The sequence below is a fragment of the Eleutherodactylus coqui genome, chromosome 5, assembly GCF_035609145.1.
Source record: "Eleutherodactylus coqui strain aEleCoq1 chromosome 5, aEleCoq1.hap1, whole genome shotgun sequence".
In the NCBI taxonomy this organism is placed as follows: domain Eukaryota; kingdom Metazoa; phylum Chordata; class Amphibia; order Anura; family Eleutherodactylidae; genus Eleutherodactylus; species Eleutherodactylus coqui.
The window spans coordinates 48,249,927-48,273,524 of NC_089841.1; the positions used below are offsets into that span (position 1 = coordinate 48,249,927).

The 23,598-nt window shown below is 46.5% G+C and overlaps 1 protein-coding gene across 2 annotated transcripts in view; it reads left to right on the forward strand.

Annotated features, from left to right (window-relative positions):
- Positions 1-23,598, forward strand: part of ADAMTS12 (ADAM metallopeptidase with thrombospondin type 1 motif 12) — a 362,259-nt gene that overhangs the window by 333,594 nt on the left and 5,067 nt on the right. Inside the window, exons 22-23 of one of the 2 annotated variants that reach the window (XM_066602471.1) lie at positions 114-260; positions 4,895-5,048. In XM_066602471.1, coding sequence (XP_066458568.1) covers positions 114-260; positions 4,895-5,048 — 301 coding nt within the window. Of the gene's footprint in view, positions 1-113; positions 261-4,894; positions 5,059-23,598 lie in introns of both variants that reach the window. The other variant, XM_066602472.1, reaches the window with a different exon arrangement.

Here is a 23,598-nt window from a genome sequence, read left to right on the forward strand (position 1 = left end):
AATTATTCTAGAATTCTGCCCCCTATGGACAGGGATATGAATAGGGATGTGATTCAATTTCTTAGTGGGATTTGTCTTTAAATTTTCTTTTTTACACTTCACCATTGTTTTAGTGCTCAAAGACATGCGGCAACGGAATTCGGCAACGAGAAATAGTTTGTCCAAAGGAGAACCGATGTGATTTGAAAAAAAGCCCAGTCGTTGTATTAAACTGCAGCCTGGACCCTTGTGCCAGCTGGGAGATGAGCAACTGGACGGAGGTAAAATGTATATGTGTACATACATTGAATGGCCACTTTATTAGAGACCTATCTAGTAGCCCATTGGACTTCCTTAGACCGTCAGACCTGCCGCAATTCATCGCGGAGTAGGTTTCACTGGTGATGAAGTTGTTCTGCAGGAATATCGGCCCCTGTGGACAGGAAGCTTCCTGTAGTTGCCGCAGATTAGGTGGTGGTGCTGACATGTTCTGAGCAGCCGACAGGAAGGGCTCATCGATTCATGCTGCTTGCACCAAATTCTGACCTTCCCTTCTGCACGGTGCAACAGAGATCTGGATCCATCTAACCATGAGATGTTTCTCCGCTGCTCAGTGATACAATTTTTGCACTTCTTTTTGCCCTCCTGGAGTCTCACCTTAATGTTTCTCTTAGACACAATGACACAGGAACTGCTTGTCTGCTGTTATAGCCCATCCGTGCTAAGGAACGGCGGGTTGTGCGTTTAGGCACATTAGTTGGAGCACTAGCATTGTATTCGGATGCTCTTAACTGTGCAGCATCTGTTCGCCAGAATGATTCCTGACATCCTCCTCTGACCCTTTTCGGTGATAAGTTGACCCTGCCTCGTTGGAATCACTCAGATCGCTGAATTTTCCCATGTAATATGGATTCACACTGAAACTGATCTACGGAAAACATGTCACGTGATTTTATGCTGCATCCGGGGTCACGGGGAGAATTTTCAAGTGCCAATAATGAAACGGATGGGGGCTCTAATAAAGTGGCCATTAAGAGTATTTTATATGTATAAGTATTGAGAATAAAAATCAAAGTGACCGTAGAAGTGTCCAATGGAGTCGCCATCTACTATTAGATGTGCTTAATGAGATATTTAAACATAGGCTGAAATAGGTTTTCCTACAGCAGAGACCTACCTTCAATGGTTAGTACATCTTATACCATATATACTCCATCATTTACATGCAGACATCTCTGCTGTCACATGTACAGACCATTTATCATCTGCTCCAACTGCAGGCGGTGATTAACCTTATTGATCCACTCCTATAAAAAGACTGCTCACATACTTCAGAAACATCCGAGACCGCTGCTTGTAATGTATAACCACTTATAGAAATCATCAGAGTGTTCTGCAAGGTGAGCAGCAAATGGCTTAATGTGTATAATTACCGTACTTCTGAAGCCTCTATTATAGAGCGCTTTCTGATTGCCCCTTGTAGAATCTCCATCGCTGAAGTGACACGTCTCCTTCCACAGCGACAATTTATGTACTTGCTTTTAAAATTATGGAAAGAATGCCGATCCTCTAACAGACCACATTATAGGTCTGTGCGGTGCTGCTTGACTCCATTATAGGATGGATCTGGATCAGTCAACGAATGAGCAAATGCTCATTAATTGGTTGACCGTGTCATGTAGGGGAGGAAGAACCCCGAGTAGGTTGGAAAGCTTGCTATAACATCATGTATTTTTGTTAGCCGTTAAAAGGAAGGGACTTGTCATTTGTATAGCACTAGATTATTCTACAGCACTTTTGGGTAATTTATTTATTACCCCCCCCCCCCCCCCCTTTCCCCAGCAAGCCATGTACTCATTTTATTGACCGCGAAAGGATGGAAGGCTGAGTCAACTTTGAGCCGGCTACCTGAGTCGGCTACCTGAACCATGCAGAGATTGAACCTGCAACCTTCAGGTCGTGAGCCACAGCTTAGAATGCAAGAATATCACTAGATAAATGAAACCATTGAAATCCATGGTTTCATTTTGTCACTTTTTGCGGCTGTTATTTTTACTGCCCCAAAAAGCTGCAAAATCACGGTCATCTGAAGAAGCCCTGAAGGTTTTTTTTCCCTTTTCTCCACTGATGACCTAACCTCTGGACTCAGGTGCTGCACGCCAACACTGTCAACAACTGAGCCACATCTACTTAAGAAGAACCATCACCTAATGTGATACAATATGTATTGACTTGAATTACATTGTAACCTGCAATCTCAGCACTCTTTTACTTTATGTCTATCCAATGTCTCGCAAATTAGCTGTACATCAACACTAAGGCATCTTGGGCGACAAAATCGTGAGTTTCTCGCGATGCGACAGTACTACCAGTCGCATGCATGCAAAGCCCATGCTTTCCAATGGGTTAATTCACATGAGCAATATTTTGTAGGCTGCTACATTGTGAGAATACAAAACCGCGGCATACTCTATAGGTACCGTATTTTCCGGATTATAAGGCGCACCGGATTATAAGGCGCACTTTCTATGAGCGCATTATAAGCAATCTTGTTTCATATATAAGGCGCACTGGATTATAAGGCGCAGCACATTACCGTTAAATAAACCATTGCTCAGACTGCAAGTCAAAATTTATTACACTTTTTAACAATAACTTGCAACTGGTTCAGCTGTAATTGCAAATCAAAACGTTTACCGTACTTTTTCAGTTCATTCCTCCACCAGAAATCCATCAAATCCGTCATCTTCAGTGTCGGAGTTGAACAGTTGGGCGATTTCGGCATCAAGCATGGGGTCCTCCTCTTCATTATCTGAGTCGGTCTCGTTGCTGCTGCTAGGCTCTTCAGTGGTGATTCCAGCCTTCCTGAAAGCTCGGATGACACTGGAGACTGATACATTCTTCCAGGCATCCACGATCCACTGGCACATAGTGGCATAACTCGCACGGCGTTGCCTCCTGTGTTGGTGAATGTGTGGTCACCTTCTGTCATCCAATGCTCCTATGCAGCTCGCAATTTAACTTTAAATGACCTTTTGATGCTGATATCTAGCGGCTGGAGCTCTTTGGTTAATCCACCAGGGATGACAGCAAGCTCCGAATTAGTTTTCTTCACTTGGGCTTTGACAGTATCGGTCACGTGGGCGCGCATCGAGTCACAGACCAATAGGGATGGGAATTTGTGAAAAAAGCCACCCGGTCTCTAGACGTAGACCTCCCTCAGCCACTCACTCATCTTCTCCTCATCCATCCAGCCCTTTGGGTTAGCCTTAATGATGACACCAGCAGGAAAATTTTCTTTAGGCAAAGTCTTCCTCTTGAAAATTACCATGGGTGGTAGTTTCTGGCCATTAGCCTGACAAGCGAGAACTACAGTGAAAGATGACTTCTCATTTCCTGTGGTACGTATAGATATCGTACTGGTCCCTGTTTTCTCAACAGTACGGTTTACGGGGATATCGAAAGTGAGGGGAACCTCATCCATGTTAATAATGTGTTCTGGCTGGATATTTTTTTCATTTATCTTGGTTATGCAGTAGGTGCGAAAAATGGCCAGCTTCTCTTCATAATCCTTTGGTAATTGCTGGCACACAGTAGTTCTGGTGCGAATGGAGAGATGACGCCTTTTCATGAAACGAAAGCACCATGAAGGACCTCCTCGAAAGTCCTTGATCTCCATGTCACGTACTAAAGCAGTGGCTTTGAGTCGAATAGAGACAGTGGAGACGCTTCTACCTGCGTTTCTCTGTTCCATAACCCACTGTTCTATTTTGTTCTCCAACTGTGGCCACCTTGCTTTGTTTCCTCGGAAACTCATTTTGGTCTTCTTTACTTGGCGGAGGGCATCTTCTTGTTTTCTCCACTTACGCACCATGGATTCATTAATGTTGAATTCTCTTGCAGCTGCCCTATTTCCATGCTCTACTGCATAACTTATAGCTTTAAGCTTGAAACCTGCATCATAAGCATGTCTCTTAACAGGAGGCATTTTTTGGGGTAGTGGGTATAGTTAACGCTAAAGCACAGATATATTGCAAGGATCCTGCGCACAGAGCTGTAAGTATCACTCAGTGTGGCTCCTGACTACGGTGGCCGTAATGCTCAATCCATTTATGGATACTGTAAAAACCCAAGTGAAGAATAAATTCATAGGCGCACGGGGGGGGGGGGGGGGGGGAGGAGCATGGTGTGTGCTGTGGTATGCCGCCCACGATAGAAGTAAAGGATCCTGTATGAACCCCTTTCTTTACTGTCGGGTTCATATATAAGGCGCACCGGATTATAAGGCGCACTTTCTATTTCTGAGAAATTCTCAGCATTTTATGTGCGCCTTATAGTCCGGAAAATACGTTACATTAAAAAAAAACACAATACATTGACTAACAGGTGCTGTCCGCTCCATCGCACTTCTTCTCCGCAGGTCCCCAACAAATTTACTTGTAGTTTTCAGCCAGTGCTTTCTTGTCAGGGGTTCAAAAACCCCGCCTCCATGAAGCGCTGGCCCTGATTAGCTGAGCCGTGGCACTGGAGAACCAATCACTGCAGCACTCAAGAACCAATCACAGCCAGCACTTCCTGGAGGTGGGGTTTTTAAACCCCTGACCAGGAAATGCTGGCTGAAAACAACAAGCAAGTGTTCCGGGGACCTGCGGAGAAGAAGTGCAATGGAGCGGACAGCGCCTGTTAGGTAATGTACTGTATTGTATTTTTTTTAATACAGCCAGGGCTTATTTTCAGGGTAGGGCTTATATTTCAAGCCCCCTGAAAATACCGCCAAAAGAGCGCTACAGAACACAGATGTGAGTTCGCTGTGACTTTCCCATGACGATATTGCTGTCACCCATGTGAAAGAGGCAAACAGGAAACCCGAGCGAAAATGCAGAATAGATTTCATCTCCTGTAATGTTTTTTTCAGTGTTCGGCACCGTGTGGGGAGGGTGTCCAACAAAGAACCGTGCAATGTGTCGATACCGATAATAACCGGACCTTGAACAACAGTCTTTGCAAAAAAGAACCAAAACCTCAGGAAAGTACTATGTGCAATATCCAAGAATGCTCGAAAATCCCAGGTAAGTCACGGTATGTTCTCTTCTGGACTTTCTCATAGCATTGAGTAGTGAAAGTGATTTATTTGCAGTTGTAGACAAAAAGGCCAATGAGATTCAGGTTAGATGATGCAAATGTAACACACAGAACCGTCGCTCCAACACAGGGGCAGACATGTCTCCTGACCAACTAGTGTGGGTATACAGGGACTCCGAGGAGGAGGAGCTCTGACCACAGGAAATGCCGGGTAAAACAAGTCCCCTGGGAGCTGAAGGGCAGGAAAAAACCTTTGGACTGCTTTGCTTTGTATTGTTCATTTACTTCCATGAGGCATCCTGAACCTCTCACCTCAGCTGGTAGTCTGCAGGACCTCAGAGGGGCAGCCCCAGGGATGCCAGCTGGCTGGTATTTATTTTTTACTGACCATATTAATGGTCAGCAAAAAATAACAGCCTGCTGTGAGCTGGCCAGGCAGCAACTCCACAAGCATTGCACTCACTCTGTCCGTAGCTCCGATCAGTCAGCTGCCACTCTGTAATCAGTCTGTGACCACTGATCTGCCCCCCTAACAGCTGTGTTCCTGCAAGCAGACACCAGCCTGTACGAGATGCAGACCCCGGGGGCACAAGTTAGGAATCGCAGACTGATTACTGCTCAGACACAGTGACTGCACTGCTTGTGGGGTCAGAGGTCCAGTATGGGAGTCATTATTACTACTGTGGCCACTAAGGGTGACACTATTACTACTGAGGCCCCTATTGGGGGTCAATATTCCAACTGGGACCACTAATAGGATCACTAAAGAGCTCACTATGACTAATGGGACCACTAACCATGTCACTATGACTATTGTGGCCACTAACGGAGACATTAATAATAATGGGGCTACTGCTAATACTGGGGCCACTAACAAGATCACTATTACTACTGAGGCCCCTATTGGGGGGTCAATATTCCAACTGGGACCACTAATAGGATCACTAAAGAGGTCACTATGACTAGTAGGACCACTAACCATGTCACTATGACTATTGTGGCCACTAACGGAGACATTTTTAATAATGGGGCTACTGCTAATGTTGGGGCCACTAACAAGATCACTACTACTGAGGCCCCTTTAGGGGGTCAATATTACAACTGGGACCACTAATTGGATCACTAAAGAGGTCACTATGACTACTGGGACCACTAACGATGTCACAACGACTATTGTGGCCACTAGTATTAGTGTATTTTGATGCCACCGAAAACTAGGGGTTTGACAGGGAGAACGCCCCTGACACACCCCCAGCTCCCGATTGGGTCAAGCTTACAAGTTCCTAGCACCACTGTGTGCATAGCTGTTTGGCGGCTGTGCTGCCTTAAGGTGAGGATTGCTTTTGCACTTAGGCTTACATTGTGAGCAGTGCAGAAAATAAGGCCAAGTAGAAAAATAAGCCTCACAGTAAGGCAGCACAGCCGGCAAAAAAGCTATGCACACGCAGCAACATGGACTCTGACAGCTGGTCCCACGGCACGTCAGAGGGATTCGTCCCTTCTGAACCCCGACGGATGAGCCCTTAGTCCCGACCTGCCTGCTAATTCCACGTCGCCACCTGTCACACCGGATGCTTTCTGACCAGCCGGCGCATTAGCCCTCAGTCCCGTACACAAGCTGTCAATTTCGTCCTGCCTGGCTGCACAGTGGACGATGGCGCATCTCACACCGCTGTTCCCCGCTGCTCTGTCCCATTCCTGCTCTGGTCCTCCACACAGTGGTGGCCGCCTCTCAGACAGTTTCACCCAACCCCCAGCGGTGTGGACTCCGTGCTGCCGGCCAATATGTCACACTGAAACCGGGGGGAGAAGGGGGCCCGCCTTGTCTGCCGGCGCTAGGGATGAGCCTTGCACCTGGGGCTGCTTGGCTGCAACCCCAGGCCGATGTATGCTTCTCACAGTAATACCTTTGGATTTTCCTTTTGTGCTTACTGGACCTACAGGACCTGCAGCCCACGCTGCTGTGCAGCCAATCAGCATCATGGGGCGTTACCCCCTGTCAATCTTGACGCCTCCAGGACTTCCTGGTGGCGTCAAGATACACTAATACCGTGGCCACTAAGGGGGATATTATTAATAATAGGGCTACTGGTAATACTGGGGCCACTATGGGGGACACTATTAATACTGAGGCCACTAACAAGATCACTACTACTACTACTAAGGCCCCTGTCGGGGTCAATATTACAACTGGGACCACTAATGAGATTATTATGACTACTGGGACCACGAATGATGTCACTATGACTATTGTGGCCACTAAGGGGGACGCTATTAATAATGTAGCTACTGTTAATACTGGGGCCATTATGGGGGTCACTATTAATACTTGGGACACTAATAAGATCACTATTACAACTGAGGCCCTTACTGGGGTTAGTATTACTACTGGAAGCACTAATACTACGATACTACGACTACTGGGGCCACTAATGAGGTCACTATTACCATTGTGGCCACTAAGGGGGACACTACTGGGGACAGTGTTACTCTGCCACTTCAGGGAAGACTCAATGATTAAATTACGTGTTGGGTATTATGTATATTGGTGCTTTCAATTGCTTTAAAATGAGTGGATTTTTGCCAGGGAAGGGGGGAGGCACCATTTCACACTTCACAGGCAGCATAAAGACTTGGGGCACCCTTGTTTGCTTCCTAAATACAAAATTAATCAACTTTCTATACAAGCTTCATCATGCATGTTCTACCATTTGCTGTTGTGGAGTTTGCATAAATATTTCATCTACCTGGTTGTCCCATTGCATCAGTCATAGATCCAGCAGAATACTGCTTTTGGCTGTGTCAGCTCTCTCTGCTCTCCCCCTATCTTCTCTCGGTGGTAGAGAAGACAGTAGGAAAGAGGAGGAGATCAAACTGTGTAGAACAGGGATGGCATCCAAGTTATCAGGGAGAGCAGATCACACAATCTGTTTTGTATTAGAGTAAATGGGGAGGAAAGCACGCATATCATGGGAGGGGAAAAACTCACTCAATCTGTGTATGAGTGGTGATTGTAGGGGAATAGTCATGGCTTGGGACCACCATCTTCTCCTTACAAGATGGTTGGCGTCCCTCTCAGAAACTCACTTAACCACCGGAACTTTTTTTTATTTGGCACCTGCCAGTTTTATTCCATGTCGCAGAAGTTCACAGTACTCCACACTCAACAGTAAACCAGTACACAAATAAACACCTGGCTGTCTGGCCTTTAACTATACAGTAACTAACTAACAGGCTTAATGCCATCACATATCACATTCGCACAACCAAAGTCCTTTACCAACACTCACTGCAGTACAGAGTGTCTCTTCTGTAACAAAATCCCAGGAGCTCCAAGCTTGGAGTTCAGCAGCTTTCTGTAAGAGGCGTTCCCTCTCCTCTTTAGGCTGGATTCACATGGGCGAGAAAATCGTGTGAGATTTGTGCGTTGTGAGCCAGGTCAGACTCTATGGGGAAAGACAGGGGGAATCACAGACACCTCAGAATCCCCCAGGAGAAATTGTTCCAAGAATGAATCTATACTAATAGTAAAGGCAGCAGCATCCTGGACACAAAAACCTCACATGCAGGATTACTGGGAGGGATACGTCCATGTAAGGCATGTCTGAAACTAGAAGCAGGTTGTAAACTGCATGTAAGGGGAGCTGCAAATAAATAAAGGAATGAATGAACCAATGATTTATGAACCTCAAGCTCCAGAATGGTGAGTGGCTAAAAAGTTGAAACAGAATAGGAACCTTGGTTTGTTGACTTGCAGTTTATGTTGGCACTATTTTGTGGTTTATATGACTTTTTGATTACTTTTGATTTCTATTTTGGGGAGATAATATGACCAAAAATGTTTTTTTCTCCCTTACACAATGCATTAATAGTAAAAAAAAAAAAGTAAGAAGAACAAAAAAAAATAAAACTATGCATTGTTTTGCTAAATCTGTAACATCCAGTACTATAAAAAGTATTACATTATTTATGCAGCACAGTCAATTACGATAAAAAAATGCCTAAATAGCCATTTTTTAAAAGTTATTTTTTTGTAAAAACGTTTAGATGTCATGAGCAGCAATGACTGCAGGGTTAAACAGCATAGATGAGTGATTAGACAAGCAAGTGCCCATCTTCGCACTCCTTTTCTGGGATAAAAAAAGACCCCCATATGTGACAATCAGAGAGCAAATATGTTCTCTGATTGATTATATGACAAAGAAACTCTATATTACCTTTCCCAAGTACAGATCACAGATTGTTCTCTGCTGCCTGCTTTTTCCCCACTGCCCCTTCCTCCCTACCTCTGCTCTACACACACACTGTAAATTCAGTATTCCCACCCCCACTTTAAAAGGCTGCAGCTCTGGTTATATCGGTGATACAGACAAGCTTCTGGGGTTATTTTAAAGCCAAGAATCTTGGTTTCACAATAACTCCAAGGGGGGGGGGGTGAAGGTAAGAAAAGGTGGTCTATCTCCAACAGTCCCATTGAAGTAAATGGAATGGAACAGAAGTGCATATGCATATCCTCTGCTGCTCACACTTCAGGAAGCGCAAGGCGTTCATTCTTAGGATTGGTGGTGTCCCTAGTGGTTGCACCCTAACTATCAGCAAGTTATCCCCTGTCTTGGCTGTGAGGGTCCATCTTATAATGGGAATGTTAAGTATCCAATCAGAGGATTCTATGCATTATACCTGACTTCCTGGAGATGCTAGCTAGGGACACTTGTCTTCTAGGCAGCTACAATTACTGTGACTTCCTCACTTCAACACATTATTGTTTGCCGGTCCTGACTGTGATCTATAAATATATGCAAAAATCCAAGATAATTAATACCGTAACAGCCTGCAGGCGTTTATATCACTGGATCCAACGGAAAGCGGGTTGTTTGCCGTGTTCTGAGAACAATGGGCTGTCATACAGGTTACCTTTGCCGTACGGAGATGAGAAGGAAATTTCTAGTTTGCACATAAAGAGACAATTGCGTATCCTGCAGTACCTGCCTGGAAGACAAAGGAAAGTGCAGCACAGAGCAGAGCGTATAGTTGTAGGAAATGTCACTCACTAGGATTTTGAGGGGTTGTTCATTTTGTATTTAACTACTTCAAGGCCAGAGATTTTTAAATTATTGTTCTTTCTTTTTTATCTTTTTTTTGTCCCCACCTTCCAAAAGCCGTAAATACCGTCTTTATTGTGTCACTGATGAAGCCGTATGAGAGCTTGTTTTTTGTGGGACAAATTGTAATTGAATTGGATTCTTTTAATGAACCAAATTATGTACTGAAACTTGGAAGTGGGGAGACGTGTTGCTGCACAGTCAGGAGCAGCCAAATACAGCGCCGGTGCTCCAACCAATGTGTGTAAGTGTACAACACGCCGTTCCTTAACCCGATGGGCTATAACGGCAGACGGCCGGCTTCAGCGCCATTGTGTCTTAGAGAAACCTGCAAGAATATAGAGGACAGAAGAGCACAAAAATTGTATCACTGAGGAGTGGAGATACATAACCTGGTCAGATGAACCCGGATTTCTGCTGCTGATGGGAAGGTCAAAATATGGCGCAAGTACAACGGAAATATAAAAAAGCTCACATAGTAAATTGGGAAAGAGACATTAAAAGCAAATTTACCCCGACTCAGTGGACAAAAGCCTTCCTAGGAGCACAAAGAGGCTCATCTTGTGCCAAACTTCTAGAAGTACACTTTCAAGTGTTATTATTCTCCCAATAGACTGGCCAGACTATTTCTGGGAACTAAAGGGACATGCTGGAGGGGCTGTGATGTATTGGGCTCCCAGATAGATATTTTGGGGAGTATAAAGAAGCTACCCCTATATGGAAGGCAACGTTTAAGCTAATATATAAATGACTCGTACATAACCCTAAATCCCCCAATTAGCAATGATACTACTGGGCATCGAGCTAATCCCAAGGAAAGCTAGAATTCTCACAGCTCATATCCTACATGTCCTCATGTCCACTGGCGGATTTTTGCTGCGGAATCTGGAGCGGGCGGCACTTCCACACACAGTACTGAAAAAAGAAGTCCCAGACAGGTACGCAGGGTCCTCGGCCGAGGGCAGGGTCTGATTCCGCTACGGGCTCCCACATGCGGAATTCGCCCCGCCCTGTGGACATGAGGCCTTACAGTGAAATTAATGGTCGTTAGAAGCTGGAGATCACCTACTGTAACTTCCTTACATCAAGTCACTGAATTAAAGGGGTTGTCCCGCGCCGAAACGGGTTTGGGTTTTTTTTCAACCCCCCCCCCCCCCCCCCCCGTTCGGCGCGAGACAACCCCGATGCAGGGGTTAAAAAAGAACACCGGAGAGTGCTTACCTGAATCCCCGCGCTCCGGTGACTTCTTACTTACCTGATGAAGATGGCCGCGGGGATCTTCTCACTCGGTGGACCGCAGGGCTTCTGTGCGGTCCATTGCCGATTCCAGCCTCCTGATTGGCTGGAATCGGCACATGACGGGGGGGAGCTACACGGTGCCCCATTCAGAAAAGAAGAAGACCCGGACTGCGCAAGCGCGGCTAATTTGGCCATTAGACGGCGAAAATTAGTCGGCTCCATGGAAACGAGGACGCTAGCAACGGAGCAGGTAAGTGAAAAACTTCTTATAACTTCTGTATGGCTCATAATTAATGCACAATGTACATTACAAAGTGCATTAATATGGCCATACAGAAGTGTATAGACCCACTTGCTGCCGCGGGACAACCCCTTTAATTAGTGAGCACTGTTCATAAGAGGAAGCTTTAGCAATAAGACAAAATAGGTTACCTGCTTTTAACCCCTTCCTGCTCCAGGACATATATTTACGTCCTGGAGCATAGGGGTATGTATAAAAAGAGGTCGCGGGGTGACCTCTCCTCATACAGCGTGGGCATCAGCTGTTTATTACAACTGACACCCGTGGGCAACAGCAGTGGCCACCAGGCTTTTAACCATATAAATGCCGTTGCCAATTCTGACAGCGGCATTTAAATCCCCCGAATGGCCCCCCCGCGGTGAGATCGGGAGAGCCATGCAGGTGTCATGGCTGCCTGTCAAATCGCATTATGATGTAATGCTATAGCATTACGTCATACTGCAGGAGCGATTAAAGCATCGCATGTTGTAGTCCCCCAGGGGGACTTAAAAGAGAAGTGAAAATAAGATCAATAAAGCTTTATTAATTGTAAAAAAAAAAAGTAAAAGTTTAAATCACCCCCCTTTTGCCATATCTATAATAAATCTTAATCAAAAAAGAAAAATACATATTTGGTATCACCGCGTCCGTAAAAGTCAGATCTATCAAAGTAGTGAATTATTTACCCCGCACGGTGAACATTGTCTGAAAAAAAAAATGGAATGCCAGTAATGCACTTTTTCAGTTACCCTGTCTCCCAGCAAAAATGCAATAAAAAGCGATCAAAAAGTCGTATGTATTCTGCATTGCTACTAACGTGAACTACAGAACATTCCGCAAAAAATGAGCCCCCGCACAACTACGGGGATGGAAAAATAATTGCGCGCAGAAGATGGCTGCAGAAAATAATTAAAAAAAAAAATGTCTTTGAAATAAAAAAAAAAGAGTACAGTAAAAAAAAAAACTATATACCGTAAGTTTGGTATCGTAGCAATCGTACTGACCCATAGAATAAATTTATCATGTTGTTTTTGTCGCCGTAGAAACAAGACGCACTGAAAGATGGGGGAATGTCTTTTTTTTCATTTTACTCCACTTAGAATTTTTTATAAGTTTTTCAGTCAATTATATGGTACATTAAATAGTACCGTTGAAAAATACAACTCGTTCTGCAAGAAACAAGCCCTCATGCAGCTACATCGATGTATAAATAAAGGAGTTACGATTTTTTTAAAGGGGGGAGGAAAGAACGAAAATGGGGAAAAAAAGGGTCCACGTCTTTAAGGGGTTAAGGAAGCATGGGAGAGTTGGCTTGAATATGCAGATACTTAGGTTAAATAATATTCAATAAATAACTAGACATTAAGGTCTGAAAGACCAACGGCACGAGGAGAAGACAGATGTGCAAACTTATACAGAGGTTTAGGAAGAGGGGAGAGGAATAAAACTATTGTTCCCCTCCCATCCTATAACCCTTACACCCTCCCACCCAAGAGGAATCCTCTGCTACCCCTATTCTACCCAAAAGAAAGATAATAACTAGAGATGAGCGAGCACCAAAATGCTCGGGTGCTCGTTACTCGGGACGAAATTATCGCGATGCTCGAGGGTTCGTTTCAAGTAACGAACCCCATTGAAGTCAATGGGCGACTCGAGCATTTTTGTATTTCGCCGATGCTCGCTAAGGTTTCCATTTGTGAAAATCTGGGCAATTCAAGAAAGTGATGGGAACGACACAGCAATGGATAGGGCAGGCGAGGGGCTACATGTTGGGCTGCATCTCAAGTTCCCAGGTCCCACTATTAAGCCACAATAGCGGCAAGAGTGCCCCCCCCTCCCAACAATTTTTACTTCTGAAAAGCCCTCATTAGCAATGCATACCTTAGCCAAGCACCACACTACCTCCAACAAAGCACAATCACTGCCTGGATGACACTCCGCTGCCACTTCTCCTGGGTTACATGCTGCCCACCCCCCCCCCCCACCCCCGCGCGCGCACGCGCGCACGACGCAGTGTCCACAGCGCACACCAAAGTGTCCCTGCGCAGCCTTCAGCTGCACTCATGCCACACCACCCTCATGTCTATTTATAAGTGCGTCTGCCATGAGGAGGAACCGCAGGCACACACTGCAGAGGGTTGGCACGGCTAGGCAGCGACCCTCTTTAAAAGGGGCGGGGCGATAGCCCAAAATGATGTACAGAAGCAATGAGAAATATAATCCTGTGCCACCGCCATCAGGAGCTGCACACGTGGGCATAGCAATGGGGAACCTATGTGCCACACACTATTCATTCTGTCAAGGTGTCTGCATGCCCCAGTCAGACCGCGGTTTTTTATAAATAGTCACAGGCAGGTACAACTCCGCAATGGGAATTCCGTGTGCACCCACAGCATGGGTGGCTCCCTGGAACCCACCGGCTGTACATAAATGTATCCCATTGCAGTGCCCTGGACAGCAGAGCTAACGTCAGATTAAATACAGGTGGGCTTCGGCCCACACTGCATGCCCCAGTCAGACTGGGGTTCTTTAGAAGTGGACACGTGCAGTTACAACTCCGTGTGGACCGACAGCATGGGTGGGTGCCAGGAAGCCACCGGCGGTACATAAATATATCCCATTGCATTGCCCATCACAACTGAGGTAATGTCATGTTTAATGCAGGTGGGCTTCGGCCCACACTGCATGCCCCAGTCAGACTGGGGTTCTTTAGAAGTGGACACATGCAGTTACAACTCCGTGTGGACCGACAGCATGGGTGGCTCCCTGGAACCCACCGGCTGTACATAAATGTATCCCATTGCAGTGCCCAGCACAGCTGAGGTAATGTCATGTTTAATGCAGGTGGGCTTCGGCCCACACTGCATGCCCCAGTCAGACTGGGGTTCTTTAGAAGTAGACACATGCAGTTACAACTCCCTGTGTACCCACAGCATGGGTGGGTGCCAGGAAGCCACCGGCGGTACATAAATACATCCCATTGCAGTGCCCAGCACAGCTGATGTAACGTCAGCTTTAATGCAGGTGGGCAAAAAATTAATTGGATTACACTGTAGGCGAGGGCCCCAAAAAATTGGTGTACCAACAGTACTAATGTACGTCAGAAAAGTTGCCCATGGCCAACCAAGAGGGCAGGTGAAACCCATTAATCGCTTTGGTTAATGTGGCTTAATTTGTAACTAGGCCTGGAGGCAGCCCAGTTAAAATAAAAATTGGTTCAGGTGAAAGTTTCAACGCTTTAATGAGCATTGAAACATATAAAAATTGTTTACAAAAATTATATGACTGAGACTTGTGGGCCTAAGAAAAATTGCCCGTTCGGCGTGATTACGTGAGGTTTCAGGAGGAGGAGCAGGAGGAGGAGGATGAATATTATACACAGATTGATGAAGCTAAAAGGTCCACGTTTTTGATGGTGATAGAGAACAATGTTTCCATCCGCGGGTGCAGCCTACGTATTGTTTGCGCTAGCGACGGCTGGATGGTGCGCTGAGAGACATTGGTGGATGGGGCCGAGCACAGCAGAGGTGAGGGTGTGGGTGCAGTCCAGGAGACGGTAGTGCCTGTGTCCTGAGAGGGGGGTTGGATCTCAGTGGCAGGTTGGGGCACAGGGGGAGAGGCAGCGGTGCAAACCGGAGGCGGTGAACGGCCTTCGTCCCACCTTGTGAGGTGCTTGGCCATCATATGTCTGCGCATGCTGGTGGTGGTGGCTCTCCGGCTGATCTTGGCGCGACAAAGGTTGCACACCACTGTTCGTCGGTCGTCTGCACTCTCAGTGAAAAACTGCCAGACCTTTGAGGACCTTGGCCTCTGCAGGGTGGCATGGCGCGAGGGGGCGCTTTGGGAAACACTTGGTGGATTATTCAGTCTGGCCCTGCCTCTACCCCTGGCCACTGCACTGCCTCTTCCAACCTGCCCTGCTGCTGCACTTGCCTCCCCCTCTGAAGACCTGTCCTCAGTAGGCATAGCAAACCAGGTGGGGTCAGTCACCTCATCGTCCTGCTGCTCTTCCTCCGAATCCTCTGTGCGCTCCTCCCTCCTCACTTACTCTAATTACTACTACCTGAGTGATAGACAACTGTGTCTCATCGTCATCGTCCTCCTCACCGACTGAAAGCTCTTGAGACAGTTGCCGGAAGTCCCCAGCCTCATCCCCCGGACCCCGGGAACTTTCCAAAGGTTGGGCATCGGTCACGACAAACTCCTCCAGTGGGAGAGGATTCGGAACCATTGCTGCCCATTCTGGGCAGGGGCCCGAGAACAGTTCCTGGGAGTCTGCCTGCTCCTCAGAATGTGTCATTGTAATGGAGTGAGGAGGCTGGGAGGAAGGAGGAGCAGCAGCCAGAGGATTCAGAGTTGCAGCAGTGGACGGCGCAGAATTCTGGGTGGTCGATAGATTGCTGGATGCACTTTCTGCCATCCACGACAGGACCTGCTCACACTGCTCATTTTCTAATAAAGGTCTACCGCGTGGACCCATTAATTGTGAGATGAATGTGGGGACGCCAGAAACGTGCCTCTCTCCTAATCCCACAGCAGTCGGCTGCGATACACCTGGATCAGGAGCTCGGCCTGTGCCCACACCCTGACTTGGGCCTCCGCTTCCTCGCCCGCGTCCACGTCCTCTAGGCCTACCCCTACCCCTCAGCATGCTGTATTACCAGTAGTGCAGAAACAGAATGCTGTAATTAAATGTGCCGCTTATTGGCCTGTGGTTGGAGGCTGACTTCCCTTACGGAACGCACAGCAGAGCCAGGAAACAATTTTGCACACGCCTGTAGTGAGACGTAGGTGCGTATGACTGAGCTAGTGGAATTCACAGCGCAGAAGCAGTCAAGTGGCCAAAGGCCAGTAGTAGGCCTTAAGTATTTTGCTTCTATTTTTTTAAAATGCTGAGCTAATACAGCAGACAGATACTGTAGGCAGCGTATAATATTATGTATACTCTTTCCCTCTGGCGGGATGACGGCGATCATGTAACAGAGACAGCAGATCCAGGAAACAATTTTGCGCAAGCCTGCTGTAACGCTTAGCTGCGTATTAATTAGGACTACTACCCCCAGCAGATAGATACTGTAGGCAGCGTATAATATTATGTATACTGTTTCCCTCTGGCGGGATGACGGCGCTGATGTAACAGAGACAGCAGATCCAGGAAACAATTTTGCGCAAGCCTGCTGTAACGCTTAGCTGCGTATTAATTAGGACTACTACCCCCAGCAGACACGCAGTAAACTGAAGATGGTCACAGGCAGCCCAAATATAGTATTTTTCCCCAATTTTTTGGAAAAAGCCCACTGCCTATATAGCCTGAATATCTCTTTCCCTGCCTCACCAGTACTGGCCCTATACTCTGTACAATGACTGCAGACTGCGGACGCAATGCTCTGCACGCCCGATATACAAAAAAAAAAATTGTGCAACACTGCTAAAAGCAGCCTCAACAGTACTGCACACGGTTAGATGTGGCCCTAAGAAGGACCGTTGGGGTTCTTGAAGCCTAAAATAACTCCTAACGCTCTCCCTATAGCAGCTCCGGCACCAGCAGCACTTTCCCTGATCTCTGTCAGAATGCATTTGTGGCGAGCTGCGGGAGGGGCCGATTTATATACTCGGGTGACATCTGATCTCGCCAGCCACTCACAGCAGGGGGGTGGTATAGGGCTTGAACGTCGCAGGGGGAAGTTGTAATGCCTTCCCTGTCTTTCTATTGGCCAGAAAAGCGCGCTAACGTCTCACAGATGAAAGTGAAAGTAACTCGTACATCGCGTGGTGCTCGCCTCTAGTAACGAGCATCTCGAACACGCTAATACTCGAACGAGTATCAAGCTCGGATGAGTACGTTCGCTCATCTCTAATAATAACATAAGTTTAAAAAATGAAGGTTTATTCACAGAACCTGTAGAACTTAGGCCGAATGCGGACGGCCGGGTCGGATTCCGACTGCGAAATATCACAGCAGAATCAGACTCTGTTCCCCTGGCAGTGACCCCTGGCTTACCTGTCTGGCGTCTTATCTCTGCTCTGCAGGTGTGTCGGCTGACGTGCCGCCACAAATGCGCAGAGCAGAGCCAGCGATGACGTGGATCCACGGCGACTCACTGCAGGACAGGCGGCTTCTATTGATTGCAGTGAAAGCCGTCCGTGCGAGGCTCGCACTAGAATAGGACATGCTGCAATTTTTTTTCCCCGCGAGCGGAAAATCACAGTTGATTTCCGCTCCTGGGCATGGGAAAGCGTTTTGCTTGGCATGTCCTATGGGAAGTATTTACTGCTGGATCCGGACGCGATTCCCCGCTTTGGATCCCACAGTACAAATATGCCCACGTGCATTGGACCTTAAAGAAAAAAACGTTAAAGGGGTTGTCCCGCGAAAGCAAGTGGGTCTATACACTTCTGTATGGCCATATTAATGCACTTTGTAATGTACATTGTGCATTAATTATGAGCCATACAGAAGTTATCAGAAATTATTCACTTACCTGTTCCGTTGCTAGCGTCCTCGTCTCCATGGTGCCGTCTAATTTTCAGCGTCTAATCGCCGGATTAGACGCGCTTGCGCAGTCCGGTCTTCTTCTTTTCTCAATGGGGCCGCTCGTGCCGGAGAGCGGCTCCGTGTAGCTCCGCCCCGTCACGTGCCGATTCCAGCCAATCAGGAGGCTGGAATCGGCAATGGACCGCACAGAAGCCCTGCGGTCCACCGAGGGAGAAGATCCCGGCGGCCATCTTCACCGGGTAAGTAAGAAGTCACCGGAGCGCGGGGATTCAGGTAAGCGCTGTGCGGTTTTTTTTTTAAAGTCCCTGCATCGGGTTTGTCTCGCGCCGAACGGGGGGGCTGTTGAAAAAAAAAAAAAAACGTTTTGGCGCGAGACAACCCCTTTAAGTAATGGAAATGTCTTACAATAATTTTTAAAAGAAGGCATAAGTAGCATCCGGTCAGGATGGTAGAGGTGCAGATAGTGGAGGGAAGATTTTCTTGGGTCCTCTGATACCTGTGGATGGACGCCGCAATGAATTGTTGCGGTTCTGAAGGTCAAAGAAGGTCCAATGTGCTACGAGATGGGGGTCTCTATTAACGAGGACACTCAGTGTTTGGGCACAAGTGAATTTCTCCTTAAATGACAGAATTTTTATCAAAAATAGCTGTAGTAGTAAAAAAAAAAAATACTTATTGAAAATGAAGCGATGATATATTCTTGGTGAATGGAACACATGGGAAGTAGGGAATAATGATATATTCAGTCTTTCATGTTTTTGTCTTCTGTTTGTTATATCCGGATGTATTACGGGGTAGATGTAGTGCTTGGCGGTTCTTTATTCTTCTCCGTACAGAGCGCTCTCAGTTCTGCGCCGCATGTCTTGATGGATGTGAAATATTTGATATAAAATTGAATTCTTGGCCCGGGGCTGCTGTGTAAATTGCATGCTCTAGAGGCAAACTTGATTCCTTCTGAGGATGAATTACTGCTATAAAGGGCCAATATAGAGAAGTGCACTTATCTACAAAACTGTTCCCAGCGTACAGGATGCTTTGACCAGGTTAAAGAAAAATGATTCCCTGCACTGAGCACACACGTATGAGGCCGGCCTGACCAGTCTATGAATTAGACAGTTACTAGTTACCTAAAGATGATCAAACTGATCGTTACCTTCATTGTCGATCACAAAGTCTACTGTATCAAGAAAGGATGGGCTGGCACCTCTGTTAATTAGTATCGGACTGTGCCAACCTGCCTATACCACATATGTAATTAACCAGAGCCATACTCACGGGACCCCATAGCAAATTCAAAATTGTGCTCCCCCTCCCCCCCAAAAATAAAATTGTATATAACAACCCTTATAACACAGTGGTTTAGATACAGCAGCTCAGCTCTAGTATACCGCTTTTAATGCAGCCACTGTATAATAGTCAGATACCAGCTGTACACAGTGATGGTGATTGTGGTGCCATTACCTCCAGTGATTACAGGTGACGTCTGCTCTGATTACAGACATCTATTTTTTTTTTTTTTGTCCATTTCAACCCAGACAGCTATGATGAATTTTTCTAGCCCTTACTCATCACTGTGTACCTTCCTTATCCTGCCAGTACTCCTGATTCCTCTCTGTGCTCCACACAGAACTAGTGCCTTCTCTGTGGCTCCTCAAACTATTAATACCCCTCTGTGACACCAAAGTAATACTGCCTCCTCTGTGCCCCACAAAGTAATACTGCCTCCTATGTTCCCCACAAAGTAATACTGCCTCCTCTGTGCCCCACAAAGTAATACTGCCTCCTCTGTGTCCCATAAAGTAATACTGCCCACTCTGTGTCCCACAAAGTAATACTGCCTCCTATGTGCCCCACAAAGTAATACTGCCCACTCTGTGCCCCACAAAGTAATACTGCCCACTCTGTGCCCCACAAAGTAATACTGCCCACTCTGTGCCCCACAAAGTAATACTGCCCACTCTGTGCCCCACAAAGTAATACCGCCTCCTCTGTGTCCCACAAAGTAATAGTGCCTCTTCTGTGCCCCCACAAAGTAATAGTGCCTCCTCTATGCCCCACAAAGTAATAGTGCCTCTTCTGTGCCCCCACAAAGTAATAGTGCCTCTTCTGTGCCCCCACAAAGTAATAGTGCCTCCTCTGTGCCACCACAAAGTAATAGCGCCTCCTCTGTGTCCCCACAAAGTAATAGTGCCTCCTCTGTGTCCCCACAAAGTAATAGTGCCTCTCCTGTGTCCCACGAAGTAATAGTGCCTCTTCTGTGCCCCCACTAAGTAATAGTGCCTCCTCTGTGCCCCCACAAAGTAATAGTGCCTCCTCTGTGCCCCCACAAAATAATAGTGCCTCATCTGTGCCCCCACAAAATAATAGTGCCTCCTCTGTGCCCCACAAATTAGTAGTGCCCCTCCTGTGAACATACAGAGTAGCTTCATTAAGTAATAGTGCCCCCCTTTGTGGCTCCAATTGGTAATGGTGTGCCGTTTGTGTCCTTTATTAGTAAGTGTCCTGTATGCCCCATTTTAGCAATAATTCGACCTATGTGCCCTTTATTACTAACTGTTCCACCTATGTGGCCTAATTTAGTAATAGTGCCACATATGGCCCCTTCTCTTAGCATACTGTCTGGCTGTAGAATGATAATCCCTCCCTGCTGCTGCCTGATGCCATGCACTCTGTGTATAAGCTGACTCCTCTCCCGTCCCTACCTCTCAGAGTATAGTATGCCAGAGCGAGGGGGAGCAGTGAGCTTGTACATAGCGCACACGGCAGCAGTGAGGATTCTATAGCCAGCCAGGAGTGGGGGCCCAGTGAGTGGGGTCCCCAGGCTCCATGGCAGCCATATTGTCTGCTGTCATTGGCAGTACAAATTGAAAAAAAAACGGAAAATCAGCTCACTGCTAATCAAGACAACGTAAACCAGCAGGAACAACTGCAGGCCTACAGAAGGGAAATACCACGCTGGTCCTTAGATAACAAAGTCCACAGTTAGTTCCAGCACCAATTCTAGGTAATCTAAAGTCTATACTTTATTTAGCAGAAATTAAAATGATGGTGCATACATCCATGGTTAGATAACACTCACATTGCGCTTTTCAGATCTCTGGGGTCCTTAATCATAATGTCTCAGTGCATCGGATGTAGGCTACTATATGTTAGAACCAGATGCACTGAAAGCCCCTGTCAGTGTATGGGATACGGCAGTGAGTGCACTGGGAAGGGTAGAAGCTGTCTGCAGCATAGAACGGCTTCCCTTCACAGCGCCTGGGGCAGAGCTACGGCATATGAGCAGGGGGGAGAGTAAAGCACTTGGTGGGGTGGAACAGAATGTGAGCACAGCATTAGAGAAACTATAGTATATATAATAGTCTTCTTCATACTCTGTTATACACATGGTATCTGCATCCATTCTGTAGAGAACACTGCAGACACATCTGGATGCAGCGCCCTCTACTGTTATGAAACGTGATGATTCCTCAGCCTTGGCCTCTCTGAGCTGCATAGCAGAAGATGTTTTTCTTTTTTAAGAGAAATGTACCGAATAGGCTGATAAAACATATTTCAAAACTGCTTAGAATCACTTATTCTGCGCATTAAAAAAAAGTGCGGGTTCTCTTCAAGAAGTAAGCTTTGAGTTTCCTGATGAGGTTTTTCAGGCCGCGTGTCTATGACATTTGATCAATCGGAATTCCTGTGATGCTGGAGATCAATATTGCAAATCGTGTCTGGTTTCATTAGGTCATTGATGTTTCTTTTCATGTTCCTGAAGTTACTTGTGCAAGGAAGAAATACATTTTTTAGTGGAATTAAGAAGTTGCTTCAAATGTGATCTGAGATGCTTTTGAAGTTAATGTGACTCAGAGCTGAGCTATCCTCATAGTATGCTCTCCTATTTAAAGGGGTCATCCAGTTTAGAAATCTCATTTTCCTATAACACACGAGGAAATTCTGAGTTAATAGAGGGGGTTTTCCTCTGCTTAGAGTGCAGAGCGATTAAAAAGAGCATTCTGTCCTGCATTACACATATAACACACAGACGTCAATGGGAACTTTGCCTGTAATACCAAGCCTGGCCACTGCGGTGGGAACAGAGCTGATGAGCTGATTAGTGGGAGTCCCAGTTGTCAACCCCCATCGATCTACTGCTGATGGCCTATTTGAGGGTAGTTTGGACAACCCCTTTAAAAGGAAACTGTCCCACACCCCCATATCGCGAGACAGGGAGCTGCATGAGGTAGTTTTTATACTCCCCCACTCCTACAATCCAGCAGTGTCTCCCTTCGATCTGATCTGTTCTTGAAACCTTCCATCTATGATGTCTATGATGCAGTAAGGGCAATGGCTCAGTGAGGTGCTTGACATAGAGTGCAGGAGAGAACCCGCTGGTATGATACAAGACAACCACTGGCTTTTAGTCCATTTAAGACATGTCACGTGTTCAGTAGGTAAGGAATGCTGCTCCTACAGGGGCATTTTAGGTCGGCGCCTATGGCCAAGACGATGATGTATTTAGCACTTATGTCGCATTAATGAAAAGTGACAAAACATGCTGATAGTTATGTGAAAATGGGATAAAAACTCTGTGTGCCTTACTGCTGCCAGGAGGAACTATTGAGGAACCGATTATGAATGTCAGAGACACACGCCACGTGATAAAAATGTTTATTTACGGTCGCTTTAAGAGTGCTTTCGCTTTACGTGAGAGAGTATATGCTACACGTTTATTACATAACGTTAAAATACACAAACCCCCTTATGAGGGGGCAATACTTTTTAATACAAAAGTTTAGTAAAAGTATGTTTTTGTAATAATCTGCCACCTCCGCCTCCATCTCTCAGTGCCGCACCATCAATCTCGACCGGTTACATATTCAGATGTTATTTATTATCTTCTGACCCGCCACCTTAAATAAACACGATGCGATTATTATATAGGGGTCCGTTTACACCGGCTGATAATGTGGGTGACTGCTGTCCGGTATAACCACAGGACTGACGGAGCGACAATCGCTGACTTGTCAGAGTCGCATCTATAAGGTTGGTGGTCAGACGAGATCTCCGGCGCGCTCCGCCTCCATTCAGTGCGCGATCATCACTCCTGCCTGTAAGCACAGGAGGGATGATTGTTAGGATGGCTGATGGGTGCTCAAGCGCCTGGTAGTCGTCCCGTGTTGAAGTGCCCTAAAGCAGGGGAGTAACTAAAGGCTCAGGGGCCCTGATACAAAACGTGAGCTGGGGCCCCCCTCTATCTGTTTCTGTACCCGTACCCATACCTAAACCATGCTGCTCAGAAACATAACTTGAAGCTTCTGGGCCCCCATGCAAAACCTGTAACAGGGCCCCCAACTATAATGCTTTATTCATAGTACTGGGCTCCCTATATGGAGAAGAGAGGCCTTATAGGCCCCCTAAGGCTCCTGGGCTTG